The sequence below is a fragment of the Acomys russatus genome, chromosome X (assembly GCF_903995435.1).
Source record: "Acomys russatus chromosome X, mAcoRus1.1, whole genome shotgun sequence".
Lineage (NCBI taxonomy): Eukaryota > Metazoa > Chordata > Mammalia > Rodentia > Muridae > Acomys > Acomys russatus.
The window spans coordinates 83324758-83346424 of record NC_067169.1 but is presented as its reverse complement, the minus strand read 5'-3'; the positions used below and the strand labels follow the sequence as shown (position 1 = coordinate 83346424).

Sequence of the window (21667 nt, the reverse complement as noted above, 5' to 3'; positions counted from 1 at the left end):
GGCAGACTGAATAATTTTCTAGTGTAAAGGTAGATTCTTTTTGTTATTAATGCTGGTTTGTAGACCTTTCAGATTTATATTCTCTTCTGGAACAGCATCTCATGCATCTCAAAATGCAGCAAAGAAATGACTTTGAACTTCTGTTCTGTCTGTCTCTACCTCCCAAGTGCTAAGGTTACAGGGATGCACCACCACATCTAGTTGATGGCATCCTGGGGATTGGAAGGAGGGCTTCATGCATACTAGCCAATACTTTACAAACTCAGAAACATCTCCCCAGACCATTGGGTTTATTTTCTACTAAACATAATAAACTCAGATCTAAAGCAATTCTGGATAAGATAATGTTTGCTTCTGTAATCCTTGGAAAAGTGGTTGACTTAAATTGAAATGCGACATAGGAGAGCATTGGCCTCAAATTGCAGTATGTATCTGTGGGAAGTGAGATGTTAAAACCATTCCATGGGTCACTCATAAAGTTTTTCCTTCCAGTATCATAGGGAGAGTGCACAGGAATATGCCCTTTGGTGGGCGAAGCTGCTAGCTGCAGGACCAACACTTAGGAAATGACTTCTGTAGAGTAATCAGGAATTCAAGTCATTTCTCTTATAGCAATTACAATTAAATTGCTTAGGGATGAGGATGTTGCATTTAACTAGGTCCTGGGTTTGACTTCCAGCACAAAATACAGTTCAGCTGTTTTATCTGCAAGAAGATACATTCACTCATCTTTTACTACTATGCAATTTTTGCAGCGCATGGACCAAGCTTGTGGCCTTATGTATGCTAGACAAGATCTAGCTTCTGAGTTATGACTTATTGAACAATTAAGACAGTTAAGCACACTAACTTTAAGTTCATTTTAGCAATATTTTTGACACATAGGCTGTGTTCTAAATGCTAGATATTTATTGTTTCAGTATGGTACTCATAAAAGTTATTTTACAATATTTCCGAGGTTTTTTTTGTTTAAGTTTTTTTAAATTTGTACTACATTTTTAACCTATCTTCTAAATAAAGATATTAGTTCTCTTAAGCAACCAGGTGGCTTTATCACTAGGCAAGTCTTTTGGAGGAAGGTAGGGAATAAATGCTACATGTTTGTAGAGTGCTTAGTGGCTGAGGCTGACTTTTTTTTTAAGTCCCACTAAGATAACCTGTATATCTTCTCTCTGTAGCCTGAAGTTTTAAAATTTATTTTAACAAAAATGTTTTTGTGTAGGTATGATTTTTAAAGTAATAATAACCTATAAACATAGGAATTTATAGAATAATTGCCCAGTGTTTACACCTGGACAAAGGGTCTTATTTTTGACATGATATTAAACTCAATCTATAATGACCTTCCCTAACTTTTATGACTCCAAATAAAAGGGTATACACTAGCAAGACAGAACAGCACAGTGATTAGAAGCACTGGATATTGGAATTACAATGCTGGGTTCAAATCTCAGTTCCATCAGTGGTTAGCTCTTTGACCTTCACAAAATAATTAGGCCCTTCAACTTCAATTTCTTCTTCTATGAAATAGAAACAAAAATAGCCTTAGCTCTTTCCTGGTTTTTGGAAATATTAAATGAAATAGTATTTCATTTACTTTCTTAAGTCAGTGCCTAGCAAATAGTCAGAACCATGAAATACGATTATCATTAAATAATCAATAGTAAAATTAAAGATAAGAGTGGATCTTGTGAGATCTTTAATGTTTTAACAATTTTCAGTGACTTCATAATGTGGCATTTATCTAAATATGAAAAATAAAACAAGTTTGTGATAACATAGCAATTAATTTTTAGAATTAGACAACTTAAATCATATAATCACCTTACGTTGCCAACGAGACATCACAATAACAAAAATTCCTTTCTGATTTGTAAAAAAAGGTTTGGGAGTACTTTGTACTTAAAAAATAAAACCACAGCTGCTTAGCTCAAATAACAATGGGATTTTCTAAATAAACACAGTAATTTGTACAATTTAAACTAGAAGTCTGGTAGCAAATTAGGCTGTTACGTGAAAACTAACAGTTTCTCTGAACCAAGCCAATCTCTCAACAAAGTCAATGACAATGATGAGGGAAGATTTAAGATGGGGAAAAAAATGAACCCTTGAATGCCATCATTCTCCGTTTGGAGTTTTAGGATACTGCATCATCTGAAGAAAAGGCACTACTCTTTATCAACTAAAAGAAAATAATTGGAGTTTTATGTCATTTTATGTATTAGCATTATCCCCAAAAAAATACATTAACAATATATTAAGGACATAGGAGTTTTCTTTTAACTCCTATGCATTCTTCCTCTATTATTGGAAACAGCCTTTGTCACATAGCTCATGGCAATTGTGGGCAAAAAAATAAAATCTATATGCAGAGATTAGAAATTATCCAGATGCTTGCCTAACTAAATATCTTAATGCAATTTACAATGTAAAGGTGTATGTATGGTTATTCAAATTTTACCATGCATTCATATAAAAGTATCTATTACAATCATATCACAAAGATCTGATATTATTTTAAATTTAATAGTACATAAGTCATAGTACCTTTCAAAAAGATCAAAACCCAATAGGATAGTATTTAAGAATAGCACCACTTTTCAATGACTTCTGAATTGCAGTAATAAAGTGCACTTCTCTTATCACATATATAACGTATTTTTTAAAAAAGAGAGAAAACTGACCAGTGAAGAGTCTAACCTTGAAAACCTGGGAAGAGCAGTTCACCAAAGCCCAAAGATCGATGTTAGCAGTATCAGACATCACACAGTACAAAATAAGATTATGAGTTAGAAGTGGTTCACATCATAGAACAAGTTTAACAATAATTTTCTTTGTCAGCATTTTTAAATCTACAGCACAATCAATATGCAGACCCATCCAGAAATTTAGAGAACTAAATCATTTTTAACTAGAGCTTATTCTAGAGAATAGGCTGCTGGTCATTAATGGCAAAGAGACTCTGTTTAAGAGATTATGTTAACTTTACTACTGTGCATTTCTAAAAGTTAGCTCCTCAGAACATTAAAGTTGGCAGGATAATACCATTTCACCAAAAGCCTTCATTTCCTATAACAAAGAAGTAACTGTGAATAAATATTTAAGTATGTCTTACCTTCCTGTAATACAATCATGAAGTGAAGATTTATATGGATGTTCAGCGTGAACCAATGTGATAATAACAATTAGTTTTCAAAACCTCACAGGCAAAAAAATAATTACAAAGCTCACCTGTGACTCATTGGAAAAATAAAAACAAATACCAATTGTACTTTTGTTTGTCTTAATCAAATACCTTTTTAAAATGTCAATTTTTAATTTTTCATAATAAATCAGGAGGCTATCTTCTACAAATTAGTATTTGTTATACATACTTAAGCATAATAGATGACTGAACTTAATAAATATCCAGATTTTCCAACAATATGAAGACTATTAGTGAAAGGGTGTTTTAAAACTATTCTGACATGCAATAACCCACCCCAACACATTTTAACTATTAAACAATTTTTTACAAAAAATTTTGTTCGATGCATATATTATCAGGCTATTCACCATTTAAAGGAGGAGCATTATTAAAAATATTAAAATCTACAATAGAACACTCTTTGGTTAGTGTTAATTAACTATAAATGTAATTTTTCTTTCCTTAGAATTCTTGCTATGATTTATAATAATTTAATATTAAAGAGAATAAATGGTGTTAGAGCAATGAGTCCCAGGTGCTAAAAGAGCTTGGAACTTACTCTTTATCCTGTTATGTAGTAGCTACAGGCTGCAGACAATTTCATCTCTCTGAATGAGAGCAGTGTTATCGATACTATCCTCCCTCTCATGTTTATATAAGGATTTAAGTCAAGTTTTGAAATATAGAACTACTGCCTTCCATGTGCAAGATGCTACACATGAACACAATGATGATTAAAACCAGAACTTTAAAAGTGTTTGAGAATTTGAAATTTAGAATACAAATTTCTGTTTATGTAATTAGTCTCCAAAGCCAGTGACTTATAGTATGGTCACTCAGTTAACTAGATTAGAATTGTTCCTTAGTATAGATAAAAGTAAAGATATTCTTATGTATATGTATATGTTTGCTTTTGAAGGACTCAATAATAAGAATATTCATAATAATATTTTATTGATATAAAACATTTTAATGATTCATCAGCATGGGAAACTTTGGATCATATCATAGCAAAATCTCTAAGACTTTAATTGCTAAAGACTTTAATTACTAAAACTCATTTTAATGAGTTATATGCCAAGTCAATTTTATGTATGAGGCCTAAATCTACTATTTGTTTTTAAATCACATAATTAAATTTAACTGAAAAAGAAACCAAAAGAAACACCTAGACGCTTATATATAAATGGTGATTACTGATGGTAAGTTATAGATTCAGCTGGTATACTTTAATTCTAATTTCCACTCACAGTTGCTTTTTTTCTTATTGTAAACATGACAGAGGCTAGATTTCAAGAACTACAATTTGAGCATGTTTAACAAATGGAAAGTTGTTAAATGGGTTTTAAAGTAATGTGGCTATTTTTCTCTATCTTCTTCAAATATATTCTAGTGTTACAGAAAAAGAAATCCTAGCAGTCCAGTCTAGTAGTGATCAAGGCAACAGAATTCTAGTCAAGTTAGACAGAATAAGAGTCAAAATTGCTTCAAAGTACCTCCTAATCTTGTCTTTATCTTGTTGATAGTTAAATCACATTCCCTGTCTTAATCTACTCAATGGCATCCACTTACGAAGAATGTAAGATGATGCTATTAGGGATTGATGGAGATTTGAGGTAACAAAAAAGATAAAAAAAGAAAGAAAGAAGGAAAGAAAGAAAGAAAGAAAGAAAGAAAGAAAGAAAGAATCTAGATATAAGATCCAGCTAGCTACAGTTATAAGTCTCTTAACAATATAAAAGCAGTTTTGCTTCATGAACTTATCAAGATGCAGATTATAAACATCAAGCCTTTGTGGAAGGACGGTAGGGTGCGACTAGTAGAAGAGACAATAACTGAGTATTGGGGAGCCCCTACTCAGTCACTAACAATATGCATAACTTTAAGCAAGATTATCAATCACTTTGGGTCTCAGTGTTCCAATGTGAAAAATGACCCTCTCTTTTACCAAACTTTAGACCAGCATCTGTGAGACTTCTTGGTAGGTCTCACTCTTTCACCCCTCCCACTCCTTTCCCTGATTTTTTTTTTTTTTTTTTTTTTTTTTTTTTTTTTGGCCTGCAAAACTCAGTTACAAGAAAAATCTGACCAAATCAGTTTAGGACCTTCAACTTCTAAATCTCCAATAGTTAATACCTCCATCTTTAATAAAAGAATCTCTAGTAAATAAATTCTTGTACAGAAAATATTTTGTGTGTGTGTATGTATGTGTGTGTGTGTATGTGTGTGTATGTGTGTGTGTGTGTATGTGTGCATGGTTGGCATGGTAAAAATGAATCAAGTAACCATTTACATAATGATTCATAGCTTCCCCCCACAAACTGAATTTTTGGTTCATTTCAAGAAAAAGATCTCCCCATTCTCAACAGCCAGACCTCAGGATTTTACTTTGACCTGGTTTACTTCACTATAAATGAGAAAAGGAGTTTATCTTGAAAAAATAATAAATATGTTGAGATATCCATTGTTAACTTTTCAAGTTACCCCCTCCCCATTAGGTAGCTTTTGGTAATTTTTCTACGTCATATTTGTTTGCATATGTGTGATGAACATATATATGAGCCTTCAATTTGCACTAGCTATATTGAGTATTTTTTATTTTATGCATATTTGTTCTTCATCATAGCACTTTCATTTAAAAATACGTGGCAAAGGACTTGGGGCAATGGTTCAGTGCTTAAGAGCACACACTCCTCTTGTCGAGGGCCCAAGTTAAGTTCTCAGCACCCAAGTTAGACAGCTCAGAGCTGTTTGTAACTTCAGCTCCAAGCAAGTCTTATGTCTCTGGCTTTAGTGGGCACCTGTTACTCATGTACACGTGCCCAGATATAAACACATGAATGTGCACATAAGTTAAAATAAAAATAAATATTTGAAAATATGTGATGATCCAAAATGTGAAACTATTTGAAAACTTTATAGAGGTGTGTGTGTGTGTGTGTGTGTGTGTATGTTTAGCAAATTAAGGATTACATTATCTGTAGGATCTGATAATCTATATTATTATTATTTTAAAGTGCCTTTCTAAATGAGTTTAATTTCTTTGCAATAAAAGTCTTTAAGGCAGGGCTGGAGAGATGGCCTAGAGGTTAAGAGCACTATCTGTTCTTCCAGAGGTCCTGAGTTCAATTCCCAGCAATCACAGGGTGGCTCACGAGCATCTTTAATGGGATTTGATGCCTTCTTCTGTCATACTTGCAAATAGAACACTCATATAAATAAATAAATATGTTTAAAAAATTTTTAAGGCACTGATAAAATACTTTGATAAAATGAGTACTATGAAATTTCAACTGAAATGGCACAGAAGTATGAATTTTGAAGAATTTAATTTAGTTCATTTTCCTAGTTGGATAATTTGAAGCCATTCTAGGAGAAATACTTGGCACCACAATATTCTGACAACTTAGGTCCAGGCCAGCATTTAAAAACTGAATTGGCATATGCCCTCAAAATATATTTAAAAACTTGAAAACATTACACACACATATATATAAGCAGTCACATATGTGTATCTACACACATAAATAATATATGTACATAAATACATAGGTAAATTTTCAAATTTCATGCAGTTATGAAGCTAACCTGGAGGCCCTGGATAGGGATGGAAGTTCACCAAGGCCCAATGTCATCGTTAACAAAAAGGAAAATATCAAAACTGTTAGAAACATCAAGAAACTAAAGCATTATACTAAATACTCCCGAGGTAAAGTTGAATTTAATAATAGAACGTTCTCAAAGTTCATATTCATGCAGATTATATAAACCAAATTATCTCCATTTAGCATTAATGTTAAAATTAAAAGTAGACACATACTGTAATTTGGAAGTTTAAACAATCATTTTCACAATGCTTATTTTTATGAGCTCAAATTCAGAACATTCAATTCGAAGAAAAACTGATTTCACACTTTATTTTCACTCTATAGTTTATAAAGGAATCAAGAATCAAGCCCTCATTAAATGTACATTATTCTCAGGAGGGCTTTGATTATTCTTTACAGACAATGATTGCGAAGCATGTTTGTGACTACTGCTTTTTTGTTATTATTTTAAAGAAATGTTCAACAGAGAGCTCCAATACTAGTAACAAATAACGACAGTGCTAATTTGAATGTAAAAGGATAATAGTTTGGTTTATTTGAATTATGACATGCAAACAAAGCAAGATGTTGGCTTCAGTTCTTCATATGGCATGCAGGAGAGTTAAGGTGGCTGAGAATTTCCTCACTGTTCTTTCTTCAATAGTAAACATAGAAAAGGCAACACCCTCAACACATTAAATCTGACTTCGAAAATGCTACTGTTTAAGTTGTGTTTTTAAGGCACGTATTAATAAAAGCAAGTCCAATGACTCACTGTTTTTTACTGTAATTTGGATGTAAGCTTTTGTTTTATGGTAGACTTTAAAAATGAATTAAGAATATTTAAGCGATGAAAAGACAATTGTTTGGTTTCTTTCTACCTCAAATTTCTCTTCTTTAAAAAAATAGGAAGCCAAATTTTCAGTTACTGAAAATTTGAACATTAAGTCCCTTAAATCATTTAATAACCTATCATCAGTGATTGGGCTCAGCAACATTAACGTGGGCTGAAAATGAGCATTTCCCAGTTAGTAGAATGGAATGATCCAGCACAGACATGAAGTGAAAATGTGAACCTTGATGCAAAATGGATCTACTGAAGAGTGAGCACAGAAAAGGTGAGGTACAGGCATGACAGATTAAGAGATTACGAGTCAATTTGATCATGCTGTGATGCTGAAGACAAATTGGATTGCCTAGCTCCTAGAGATCAAGTTTTTGCTTTTTGTTTTTATTGTGGCTGGTGACATTTGCTGATCATGTGACAGAACCATAGCAACAGCTTCTGATATGGAACGCAAGCATGTATTTGGTGATCACTTGAATGATTTCTGTGATAACATGCTGAGAAGTTTACATTAGAAAATGCATATTACATTTTGATGCCAGGTTATCAGTATAGTTTTATCTTTAATAAAAATACTAACAAAACCATTATTTCACCTTTTCCATTCAAGTTGTTTTGTACTTGAGCTTTTATTTTTTAGTATTTGTTTGTTTTGGTTTTTCGAGACAGGGTTTCTCTGTGTAGCCCTGGCTGTCCTGGACTCACTCTGTAGACCAGGCTGGCCTCGAACTCACAGGGTTCCACCTGCCTCTGCCTCTTGAGTACTGGGATTAAAGAAGTGCACCACCATGCCTGTCTGTACTTGAACTCTTAAATAAATAATATATGCATTACTGAAAATAACATATGTTGGAACAAGCTGGGTGAACCAAGCTATTTTCTTAAAAAGAAGTTCTCATGTGACAAATTCTAAAATTCTAAAGACTGAATAACCTGCCAACAAAATGAAATTACTGAACTGGTAAACAGACCAGTTCTCATACCGCACATGATCATACCTGGTCTCCCAGGAGGGCCTTGAGGCCCAGGGTTTCCTTTAGGACCTTCCAAAGCTGGACCAGGAGAACCAGGAGGACCTGGGGGACCTGGCATACCAGGGAATCCCTGAAAGCCTGGTTCACCCTTTGAACCTGGAAGGCCAGGATTTCCTGGAAGGCCAGGTGATCCTCCATCACCCTTTTGACCTGTAGAAGTAAAGTGAAATTAAGGATACATTAAATAATACTGAATGCTGAATTAAAAGCTGTCCTATAAGCCTAAAGCTACTTGATAAGCTAATGAAATTTATTATGATATTTTTTATTTTGAACACATCTAAATCTATCTTCTTTAGTAAACACATATCTGTCATCAGAAGTATTTATTAGCAATGGAGAAATAATGACAGCATCCTAAAGGGTATCCTTTGTATGAGGACACAGAGCAATGATCACATGACCAGCAATTATGAGGGAAAAAATAAAAAATAAAGTGTAAAATATCTTCAAGAATTGGTTCAAGATAGATGAAAACACCTATTAAATGTTTGGGTCTAATTTTGAGGCTAATGAAATTCAATGGCTGCTATTATATTCAGACCATGATAGTGAAAAAATTATAATCATTATCTAGACAAACTGCACTTGACATTTTATTATAAAACACTAATAATTAAGAGTCATAAAACAGTGGTACGTTAAAGCAACACTTTTCATGAAAAGGATACTAGAATTTTTAGGAGATATAATCTTAGTTTGAAAAATGTTTCTATAGAACAGCCAATGATCATTTCAAGATATCAGCAAAACACATCTGCAATTATTCAGATTTGTATGTGTTTAGGGCCTATTATAAGATTACATACCAGAGAGGAAAGATAGATATGTATCCTCACATATTCCCCCCTCCCCACCTGGTACATCTAGGTAGCCCAGGGGGCATAGAATATAAGATCCTCTTGCCTGCACCGCAGGTGTATGTCTTCATGTCTAGCCCTTATGTGAGAATTCAAGAAACATTTTTATTACTGGTATAGACTTCTACAGAATTCCGTCTTATGTTACTTTTGCATAGAACGAAGAGGCATTTTTTCTGAGTAAATGAAAGCTTCTAAATTTCCAACAATTTTCTCTATCATGCCCTTAGTATTTATGACATGAATGAAAGGTTATTTATTGGATTCTCCATGGGGATGTCTTTTTTTTTATTAACATAGCTCCTTATATTAAATAGGAATGAGAAATACTACAATGGTAAGTTGAGCTTTATGTTTTTTTTTTAATTTTTCAGATGTATGTAGTTTGTAAGAGTAAGTGGTAGACATGGAAAAATAAGTAGACTCGGGAATATTTTCATTTTACAGGTAGATATAGCGTGTTTTGTTAAGGTTTACCAGAAAGTCCTGGGAGTCCAGGAGGTCCCGGGATTCCAAAGCCTGGTTGACCTGTTCGGGTACAAAAATATCTCAAATAGGTAGTAATAACTGAGTGTTGAGGCTTCTAATAAGTGTTATATATCATATCAAACATGCAGAAGAGTAACCTTTCCTTTATTCTCCTCTCTCCTTATTCCCTTTCTCACTCCATTCTTTTCCCTCTGCCCTCCCCACTCCTTCTTTTCCTGTGCTGTGGACAGACCTAGGGCTTGCATATGCTAGAAACACACTTTACCACCAAGTTACATGCTCGGCTCCAGAAGATACACTTCTAACAGAACAAGAAACCCACAGATAAGAAAACCACGGGGACTGGAGTTTAAGGTAAGCAGTATGAAGAACTTGCTGCTCCTGTGGAGGAATTGCGTTTGCTCCCCCAAACTCACAAGTTGGCTCACAACCACCTGTAACTCCAGTTTCAGGGGATCTGACACCTTCTTCTGACCTCTTAGGACACCAGGCACCCACACAATGTATATACATACATGCTGGCAAAACATTCACATATGAAGTAAACAAACTTTTGTGGAGCTTGGTATAGATTTATTCTTTAAGTTGCCACTATATGCCTAACATTTGTCAGTTGCACTAGAAAGGAAAAACTACAGAGCTGGTAAGATGGCTCAGTGGGTAAAGGCACTTGCCACCAAGATTGATGACCTGAAGGCAATTCCTAGGCATTTTGTAAAAAAGAAACACACACACACACACACACACACACACACACACACAGTACTTGTGATGATAGTCAGACATAATTTGTATATTTAGATAAAAATTCATAAATAAGGTACACATTGGACACTGAAAGAAACATTTGAAAATTTCTGGGTAAATTCTTGCTGTAAAAGCAAATGGACAATCGAGAATATTTTTCTTCAGAGATAAGCAACTTGTCCAACAGATATGAGCCAATACCTTCAGGATGCCAAGGAAGAAGTCAGTTAGGAAGGGGGAAATGTGTGGTACCTTACGTTATAAGGAAGACAGAGTTTTGCGGGAGCTGTAAAAGGACCAATCAAGGCATACCATGAAGAAATTAGAAAAGAACTAAAAAATATAGTACCTGGTTCTCCCTTCTGTCCTGCTGGCCCAGGAATGCCATCTTGACCTGGCTTGCCTTTTTCACCAGGAGGTCCTGGTGGCCCAGGACGCCCTCCACCACCTAAAGAACAGAACAGGATGTTATACTGACCCTGTTAACTGCCTTCCACATCCTTCCCCAGTCTTCCTACTAAAGCTCCCAACAATTCTTTTTCTGACAATAACAAAGTGGACTGGAGAGCTGGCTCAGCTGTTAAGAGCACACGTTGTCCTTAGAGAGGGCCCGAGTTCTGTTGCCAGCACCCACATCAGGTGGTTCACAACTGCCTATAAGTCCAGCTCCAGCAGATGGACATCTGTAGCCTCCATGGGCACATATGTTCACACACATACCTCCCACACATAATTAAAAACAAACAAAACCTACACAGCCCCAACTAACAAAGTGCTTCTGAAACCTTCCTCTAAATCATGAAATTGTATAGAACAAAGAATAAAGAAATCAAGGTAATGATGACCACAAGGAACAATCTAATAAATCATTATCCAAAACATTTGTATTATTGTAATAGTACTTCAGGATATTGAGGATGAATTCATGATTAGTGGTGAGGTGTTTGACAGGTATGGGCCAAGGCAAAAGAATTATTTTAAAAGTCAATAAACAAAAAGATTGATATAACTTGCCCTTCATAGAGAGGATTATTCTCCATGGAAAAATGTGAACCTAAACAATAATGCCTACTAGAGATAAAATTTGACTAATTTTAAAATGAAAAGTTATTCGGTTGATGCCCAATATGTAGTGATAAATGAGTGAGCTCTATATCTCCTGCTCTTGAAAATGCTCACAGCAGGAGATGTAACCTTCCCACACTAACTATGAAAAACAAACTCCTTACTCATATAGAACAGCAGCAGTGTCTTTCTTCATGCTTACCTACAGGACCAGGTTCTCCTGGAAGGCCAGGGTTACCAGGAGGACCACTCATACCTTTTGGTCCAGGAAGCCCAGGCATTCCTAGAATAAAAAACCCAGTTTAAGAATTAAAAAATAAACACATTGCTTTATGAGCTATAACTAAAACTTAAATTTAGAGAATTAGCATTGAAATAATAAAGACCAAAAACGAATCCTAAAGATGTTGATGATTGCTGTATAATTGAAAATAAATTTGAAAGGAGTTGATACTTTTATAGGTTCTTAAATATAAAGATAATTCCAATGATATTGTGCTGGTAATAAAATATTAGTATTCCATTCAACACTTGGTATTAAGTCCAGTCATCTGTTGTTGGACATGATTTTGGTGACATGTTTTAGGTATAATTAATGAAGTACTATGGGCATTTTGCATAACTTTTTTGTGGACATACCATTATCTTGAGTGAATGGCAAATAATTGAATTTCTGGGCCGGGGTAGGATTTGTTTTGTGTTTTATTAAAGAACAACACTGAGAAACTAATTCAGACTTAAAACAGCAATGTATAAAACAATCTAGTTGTTCCTGATGTGTATGCACAATATATATTGTAGTATCAATTGTTCTCTTAAAACAGCCATACTGTTAGCATGTGGTTTTAGTGTGTTGATTTCCACGCTTAGTAGCATTGGTCAGCTTTTCATGTACTGACTGGTCATAAGCATATATTGTTTTTTGAAATATCAATTTAAAGTTTTCCTCATTTAAAAGTATATTATATTTCTTGAATTGTAGGAGTTATTTATATATGCCAAATTTGAGTTTTTCTCATGTCAATATTTTTAATAATTTTTAATTTTCCTATTTGTTTTTCTAATAGCTTGCTTTGATAACCAAATATTTAAATTGTGTTTAAATTACATCTTTCAATTGTTCTCTTTTGAAGTTATTGTCTTTTGGATTTTAAGATAACTTCATTGAGTGCCAGAGAGAGATGGCTTAACCATTTAAGGTTAGGCTCACAACAAAAACTCTCATTGAAGAGCCTTTACTTTGGCTATTGGATTTTTTGGGTGGGTCATTTTATTGTCTTTTTTTCTATGCTATGTGTTTTCTTAATGCTTATATGCTTACTAATTCTTAAGCAAGTACCATACCACCTTAACTACTACATACCTTGAGATCAGGGAGTGCAAAGTTACCAACAAAGCTTTTTCAATGAAGTTTTTTTCAGTGTTATTTTGAGTATTCTACATCTATTCCATTTTAGATTTAGTTTCTTAACTTCTTCTTTCTCTTTTCTTTGCTTTTTTAAAATGTATTTTATGAATATGAGTGTTTTGCCTGCAATGTATGTATATATATCACATGAGTGTCTGTTGCTCTTGGAAGTCAGAAAAGGTTATCAAATGTCCTATAACTGGAGTTACAGATGGTTATGAGCCAATATTTGTGTGCTGAGTATTGACCTGAGTCTGCTACAAGGGTAATCAGCGCTCTTAATGCCTGAGACAACTCTCTAGTCCCTATTTGTTTTCACTCTTTGGGTAATGAGCTGGAGCCCCTTTAAAATGATAGGCCACTTTGGTGACAACTGACATTTAAGAAACTTATTTTCTACTCGATGAATATGCTATGTGTATTCAATATAGCTATATATAATTATTTTCATTTATTAGGTATTTAAGTTTTCTTACAGGAAGTTCTATTGTTTTTAATGAACAGACAACACAAACATTTCGTTAAACTTACTCTTAAATACTAGAGGCCATTCAAGATGCTGTGAGCATACCAGAGCCTCTTTTGCTTTCATAATTATAACTTAAAATCAGACAACAAAAAAGCTCTTCAAAAACATATGAAAGGGAGCACTAGCAGTCATGACTGGGAGTGGAGTAAAATTTGAAAGTATAGCTAAAAGAGCAGTGCATTCGTTTTCTATTCTCAAGCGACTACACCAAATGAAATGACTTCAATGTTGCCAATTATTACCAATAATCCAGGTACAGCTGCAGCCAGTCTTCTGCTTAGTGATTCCTAAGGACCAACGAGTGTATCTTTGTGGAGAGGTTCTTAGTTGGAAACTTTGGAGAAAGATGAGCTTCTAAGCCTACTCAAGTTATTAGCCAAATTTGGTGTCTCGTGCTTACAGGACTGAAGTTTGGAGGCCTTTTGTTGTGAATCATTCCATTTTTGCAGGTTCCTCACATTTCTGCTCTGTGGATCTTTCCCATTTGAGTAAGGAGAGCCTGTCTTGTGTTGAACCTCTCTTACACTTTGACTCTCTCTGACTTGACTTTTGCTAAGAGCTGGAGAAAATTTTCTGCTTTTAAAGAGCTTATTTGAGGGCTAAAGAGATGGATCGCAGTTGAGAGCAATTGTTGCTCTTGTAGAAGACCAGGGTTTGCTTTCCAGCACTTACAGGTTGGCTCACAGCCATCCATAACTCCAATTTCAGGGTATCTGATGCCCTTTTCTAGCCTGAACAGGCAGCAGACACACACTTAGTGCACATAAATATATGTGGGTATATATTTATGTGCTCACGTAGATTAGATAAAATATGTGTCTAAAGTATTTATATGACTATATGAGAGAAACATATGTGGGAAGGATTGTAAGCTTTGTCACAGGTGAAAGCTGTCTTGGCGGGCTTTGCCCTTGGACACACCACGGATACTCCCTGAGATTAACCTTGAGATAGACTGAGTGGAGGCATCCTGGGCCTGGAATTCAGGAAGCAGACCAGGGACTCTACCCGGATTATTGTGTTTCAATGGGAGGAGGAGACTGGCCCTTGCACTGCAGAGACAGACAGGCAGAGAGTACAAGAGGAGCAGCAGGTTCGGATCGAACCTGGATCGGGAAAAGCATCAGTGAACAGGCCAGAGCAGCATGCAGGCCAGAGGCACCTAGGGACCCGTCCCTTGGAACAGATACTGGAAAGTTCATTCTTGTTTCCCTTTAACCTTTTTTCCCTCTTGTATAAGATAGTTGGGTTGTATAATAAAGTTTAATTGTTAAGAAACAGAGCCAACACACAGAGAATGTTTTTGTATATAAAGATGAGCCAGTTTGAAAGTTTACTATCTGCAAAATCATCCCACATCAGTCCCTAGATTAGCTTTGATTTAATAACAAAGAACAGCAAATGTTCATGGTAGGCCTCTTAGAAATCAATGCTATAATTGAATAAGAAATAAAAAGACAATAAAAAGGTCCTAATGAATGACAGCTAAGCGATTTTACTGACAACATATTTTAATAGATAAAAATATTATATAAAAATTTCAAAGGAAATGACTCCAGAACAACCACAGCTTAAAAGAAAAGCCCACATGCCAGGCCTAGGATATACACTTAAGGTTAAGGGCAACAGAAATATCCCTTTGTAATAAAGCCTAAAACTCTATCAATGGAAGATCAGCTTGATTCTCAGGTGATTGAATGAATGACTTTCTAGAATAGTCAACATTTTACAAAGAAATTTAACTGCATTTGAAATCCTTATATATAATATTTTCAGCATTCTTTGCATAAGATGCATTGTATATTTGGTTACCAGTTGGTGGAACTGTTTTCAAAGGATTAGAAGGTATGGCCTTCTTGGAGGAGATGTGTCACTGGTGGTGAGCTATGAGGTTTCAGAAGTCCACATCATCTCAGTTAGCTTTTTTGTGCCTCATAATTGTGTCTCAGCATATGAACTCTCAGCTACTGTTTCAGCACCATGCCTGCCTGGTGCCATGTTCCCATCCCTTATGGTCATGAACTCTAACCCTTTGTAAATCTCAGTTAAACACTTTCTGTTATAAGTTGCTTTGGTCACGGCATTTTATTACAGCAATAGAAAAGTAACTAAGACAGGGCATAACAAATGGCACCATATATCGAAGGAATATGAGTCTTAAACATCAGTAAAGGAAAACTTCAGAGCTAGACTTGACTCCTGAATTATTAAAATGTGAAAATAAGTAGAAAACTTCTTTAAACCAGGTATAATAAATGTGGCCAAGAACATATAGCCATGGCAACTGACTATATAACTCATTGGAAAAAGTATGTACATATGCTGCTCTGAATTCATTGCCAGCACCAAAAATTAATAAGAAAAACTCTTCAGATAAAAATGTACATAATGTAAGCCAGGCGTGGTGGCACATGCCTTTAATCCCAGCACTCAGGAGGCAAGGGCAGGTGGAGCTCTGTGAGTTCGAGGCCAGCCTGGTCCACAAAATTAGTCCAGAACAGCCAAGGCTACACAGAGAAACCTTTTCTCAAAATAAAAACAAAAAATGTATATAATGAGTGAAGAAAATGATCAATCTCTGGAGAAATACGGTAACTCTTAAAAGGAAAAATCTAATTTTTTATGGATATTAACAACATACAAAACAAATCAGAAACAAAGGAATCAGTAAACATGAAGGTAATTAATAAGATCTGTGTAATTTAAATCTATACAAATTTAAAACCTGGAAAGAAAATTTGGCCAAAGTGGGTAAGATGATTCATTTGGGTAAAAGTGCTTGTCATCAAGCCTGACAATCAATGTTTGATCTTCAAACCCCATATGGTGAAGGAAGAGAATCAATTACATCAGGTTACCCCTGGATGTCCATGTGTGTGAACACACACACACACACACACACACACACACACACACACACACACACACTAAAGAAATGTAAAAATACAGCTAAAGCCTCCATAATAGATGAGATAATAGTGAATAACCTATTATAAATGGGAAAAATCTGGAAGAAGTATATAATGACAAAATATCTGGAACTTCTTCCAAAGTAACAGTCTTACAAATCCAGGAATATCAATAAATAAAAAGAAAAAGAAATATGACAACTTATCAAGAGAGTGGCTGGAGAGATGGCTTAGTAGTTAAGATGGCATAATGGTCATCAAAGGAGCAGAACTCAGTTCCTATTACCCACATAAACACAGAGACTCACAACCATACAACTTTCAACTCCAGCTCTAGAGAACTGATGCCATATTTTATTTTGTCCTCCTTTTTACCTGTATGCACAAACACATATCCCTACAAACAAACACATGTGCACACACACACACACACATACACACACACACACACACACACACACACACACACACACACACACACACACTACATCTTTAAAAATGGTATATAAAATGAAACCAGAAAAGAAATCAGGGTTTAACATACAGGAAAATTTATTTTAAAATACTGACTTGTTATTAGGACACACAAGATAGTGGATGACGGGGAGGGAAAATGTCAATGTCAATGATATTTGCTAGGAATGTGGCTCAGTGTACAGTGCTTCATTAGCATGCAAAAAAACCCAAGATTCAAACTCTAAAACCCATCGCTGAGTTAAATTTTTCTTGCAATGAAGGTGAAATAAAAATATTGTCAGATAGAGCACATGCTAGCGAGGATGTGGAGAAAGGGGAACACTCCTTCATTGCTGGTGGGAATGCAAAACTGTACAACCACTTTGGAAATCTATCTGGCATTTTCTCAGAAAACTGGGAATAGGGCTTCCTCAAGACCCAGCTATTGCACTCCTTGGAATATACCCAGAAGATGCACTACCACACAACAAGGACATATGCTCAACCATGTCCATAGCGACCTTATTCATAATAGCCAGAACCTGGAAACAGCCTAAGTATCCCTCAGTAGAAGAATAGATAAAGAAACTGTGATACATATACACTATGGAATACTACTCAGCTATTAAAAGCAAGGAAATCCAGAAATTTGTGGACAAATGGATGGAGATAGAAATGATCATAATAAGTGAGTTAACCCAGAAGCAGAAAGACTCAAATGGTATATATTCACATGCTCAATGGGGCATGTCCCATGAAAGACCTCACTTACTAGGAAATTGGGATAGATGAGAGGACATCCTATTGGGACTCTAGGTGAGAGAAGTATGGGAGAATGGAGAAATAGAAGGATCTAGAGGGTCCTAGAAACCTACCAGAAGAACATTATGATGGGCGGATCTGGGCCCAGGGTTCTGCTCAAACTACTGTACCAACTAAAGACAATACATGCAGTAGACATCGAACTCCTACTCAAATCTAGCCAATGCACAGGACATTCTCCACAGTTGAGTGGAGAGTAGGGAATGACTCTCACACAAACTCTGGTACCCTATATTTGACCACGTCACCTTGATGGGGAGGCCCAGTGGCACTCAGAGAAAGGATAGCAGGCTACCAAGATGAGACTTGATACCCTATGACCATATAGTGGGGGAGGAAGTCCTCCTCGATCACAGACATAGGGGAGGGGACTAGGGTGAAAGTGGGAGGGAAGGAGGAATGGGAGGATATAAGAGATGGTATAATAATTTAAATGTAATCTGAATAAATTAAATAAAACAATAAAACAAAAACAAAAAATATTGTCAGATAAATGTGAGATAATTTGTTACCAGCAGTCACTTTACAATAAATGATAGTGAAACCACATCAGGCTCTACATAATGATACTAAACAGAACTGTGATGTAAAACAGTGTAGGACAATTCAAATGGAAAATACTTACGTACATGGAAAATTAATTCCCTTTCTTATATTTAAATTTTTAGAGTTCAATAGACAGTTTAAAACACAGAAAAATCTAGAGAAGCAACTCAGAGGTAGAGCACTTGCCTAGCATGCAGAAAGTCTTGTGTTCCGTCACCAGCAATAAAAAATGATAATAGCAATTAATTGTAAGATTAATCATGCACATAAAAATGAAATACATGAAGGCAATCACAGAGACTTGATTAATAATGGAATAATACTGTTTATATATACTTTATATTAGATATGAAATGGTATAATGTTGCTTTAATATGAGAACATAAAAGTATTGAAATGTCTAGAACAGCAACTTAAAATAGTGTATAAGACATAAGGGATTGAAAGCCAACAAAAGGGAAAAAAACTGAACAGAAAGGAAAGTACAAGTTAACTTTCAACAATTAATAAAAACCCAATGAATGACTGGAGTGGTGATTTGAATGTGAATCTCCCTTGTAGGCTCTGGCATTTGAGTACTTCATCACGAGCTAGTGATACTGTTCGGAGAGGCTTAGGAGGTGTGGCACCTATGTATTCATGTTCCTTCTGGTATCTACAGTTTCTTGATGAGAATTTGGGGTAGGTACATGGAATATACTCCATGCCACAGTACTAAGGAAAAGATCCAATGTCTTTTGAAAATAAGATAAGCAACAACCTCCATTTGTTTTTACAGGGAAAATTAATATATATGTACATATATATAATTATATATAAAATATCATATATTATATACATATATACATGTCTAGTGTCTTTTGAAAAGAGATAGCTATAACCTCCACTTGTGTTTACAGGGAAAATATATATATAATGATTACCTAAGGGTGAGGAGTTGGGAGGGTGCTCTTTGAAGAGTGATGAGGGTAAACAAAACTAATGTTTTGAATTTGGTTTGTGTGTTTGATTCATAGGTACATACACAGGTATAAAGGTATCTATAGACAGGAAGACTTGTATACTTTTCCCTATGTGTGTTATAATTCCATGAAAAAGTAACAAAAAAAAAAAATAACCAAAGACCCATCCATGCCACTGTGAAATTCAGAATCCAAACTAAAAATTACACAGAAGCATGAATTAACAAATACAATAATCTAGGTCAGGCTATCTCCTTGACTATAGTATTAAGTCTCTTTGCTTGAATGATTCAGTTCTTCTCATCTGAATGAACAGCGTAGTTTTTTTTTCTAACAATAGCTACCAGCTGTGTGCCTGCATACAATGTTCTAAGAGAATCAGCATCAGGCAAGAACCTGGCAGAGTATATTATCACCAGCAAAAATAGTAAAGCTTCCTAATTGGCTTGTGGCCAGCAGTCAAAAATTGAAAAATGCTCCACCAAACAAGAGTCTCCGCTCACAGGATATTGTCCTGCCGAGCCAAGAACACTCATTCTCTCATTCTCATTTTATACAGAAAGGCATGTGGGCAAAGAAAGTAATGTTCTACTTTGAGATTATGCTGCTAGCCAGTATAGCATGCAAGTCTGCCAAATAAGAGGTTGTTTCCAATATTAATTAGAGTGGGAAAGAAAGAAGGAGAAGGAACAGTAAGGGAACTAATTATACACCTACCTGGGAATCCAGGCAGGCCTGGTTGTCCTTTTGCCCCAGGGTTTCCTGGTAATCCAGGCAGACCAATGTCTCCCACCGAACCTTTGATACCTGGATTTCCTGGATATCCAGGCAGACCAGGTTCACCCTGAAAACATAAAGACCAAATTAGAGTCTCTTTCTGACTTCGATTGTATAACAATGGAATATCATTTATAGGGCTTTTATTATATGCCAGAAACTCTACTAAGTGCTTTATGCAAATTGCTTCCCTTAATCCTCACAGTAGCCTGGTGAGATACATTTGTCATCTCCATCGATAAACGAGAAGGCAAAATGTAAGAGAAGCCAAGAGCCAAAGGTCTTTAGTAAGTGGCAGAAGTAAGACTTGGCCCGAAGTCTATCAGATTCTGGAGCTCATGCAATTCCTGTGCTATGTGGATATATCAACCTTATTACTCCTCAGCAACCCTATTAGAAAAATAGCATGGTCATTTGAAACCTATAGTGATGCAGTTAGCAAGTGGTAGAATCTGAGCTCTGACTTTAGTAGTTGTATGGGTCATCCGTAGTAGTATGCTTCAATGCAACTCATTGCTTACACTAATACAGTAGCTATGCTAGGTTCTAATGAAAAAATTGATCTTTATCTTACCATGAACAATCTAACAATTCTTCAGTGGACATCTAATAATCTGTTTCTTTCATGAAATCATTATTGACAAGCAGTCTATGTGGACTGTGGGCTACATAGCCAAAGATAACTATGAATGTGGCATAATCCAAAATAAAAAACATTACAGAAACATTATGGGACCTTTGTATTTTCTGGTAACTTCATTATATAGCTCTTGACAATGAACTTTAAAGATACAATGTCAAATTGTTGGATACACATGTAATAGCTACATTCATATTCCTCCACGATGATAACAGTTTCATATATGTAAAATATAACTCTTCAGTTTAATTCAACATATTTTTGTGGCCACAGGCAATGTGCATATGGCTACATTTCCTAAATGAATATTTACACTATGTTTCTTTCCATTGAGTCTTAGAATTCCTACCAACTTCAAGAGTTTTAAAAGTTTTTCCCAAAAGAAAAAAAAAAGTTTTTCTCAATACTTATGGAAACTGCACCATAATCCTAAATGTCTACCACAGTACTGACTGCTCTGCTCATGAGGGTCATGATCTCTTCAATAGCAAGCTGGCACTCAATATCATCTACAGAATGCCTTCTTATACTTGTCTGGGTATATAAGAATTTGCTGTTTGATATTTTGTATTTCTATATTATGGTAATAAGTTTTTTTAAAATTACTGACGCATTTCCTTACATTTCTTTTTCTTAACAGTTAATCTTGGCCTGAGGATGCATGTATTTTTTTTCCTGACCTCTTATAAATCAAACACAGCACATTTTGGGACACAAAATGGATATCTAATGATAACGTGTCTTGAATTGGTCCCACATTAGATGTTTATGCAGGAAACTAAATGTTCTACCCCTGATCTTC

The 21667-nt window shown here is 35.2% G+C and overlaps 1 protein-coding gene across 1 annotated transcript in view; it reads right to left on the bottom strand.

Annotated features, from left to right (window-relative positions):
• The window catches only part of Col4a5 (collagen type IV alpha 5 chain), a 192155-nt gene that overhangs the window by 17265 nt on the left and 153223 nt on the right, over positions 1 to 21667 (bottom strand). Inside the window, exons 37-41 of the mRNA XM_051142260.1 lie at positions 20166 to 20292; positions 12019 to 12099; positions 11101 to 11199; positions 9993 to 10043; positions 8620 to 8805 (exon numbers count right to left, since the gene is read on the bottom strand). Of these exons, the coding sequence (XP_050998217.1) occupies positions 8620 to 8805; positions 9993 to 10043; positions 11101 to 11199; positions 12019 to 12099; positions 20166 to 20292 (544 nt within the window). The remainder of the gene's footprint in view (positions 1 to 8619; positions 8806 to 9992; positions 10044 to 11100; positions 11200 to 12018; positions 12100 to 20165; positions 20293 to 21667) is intronic.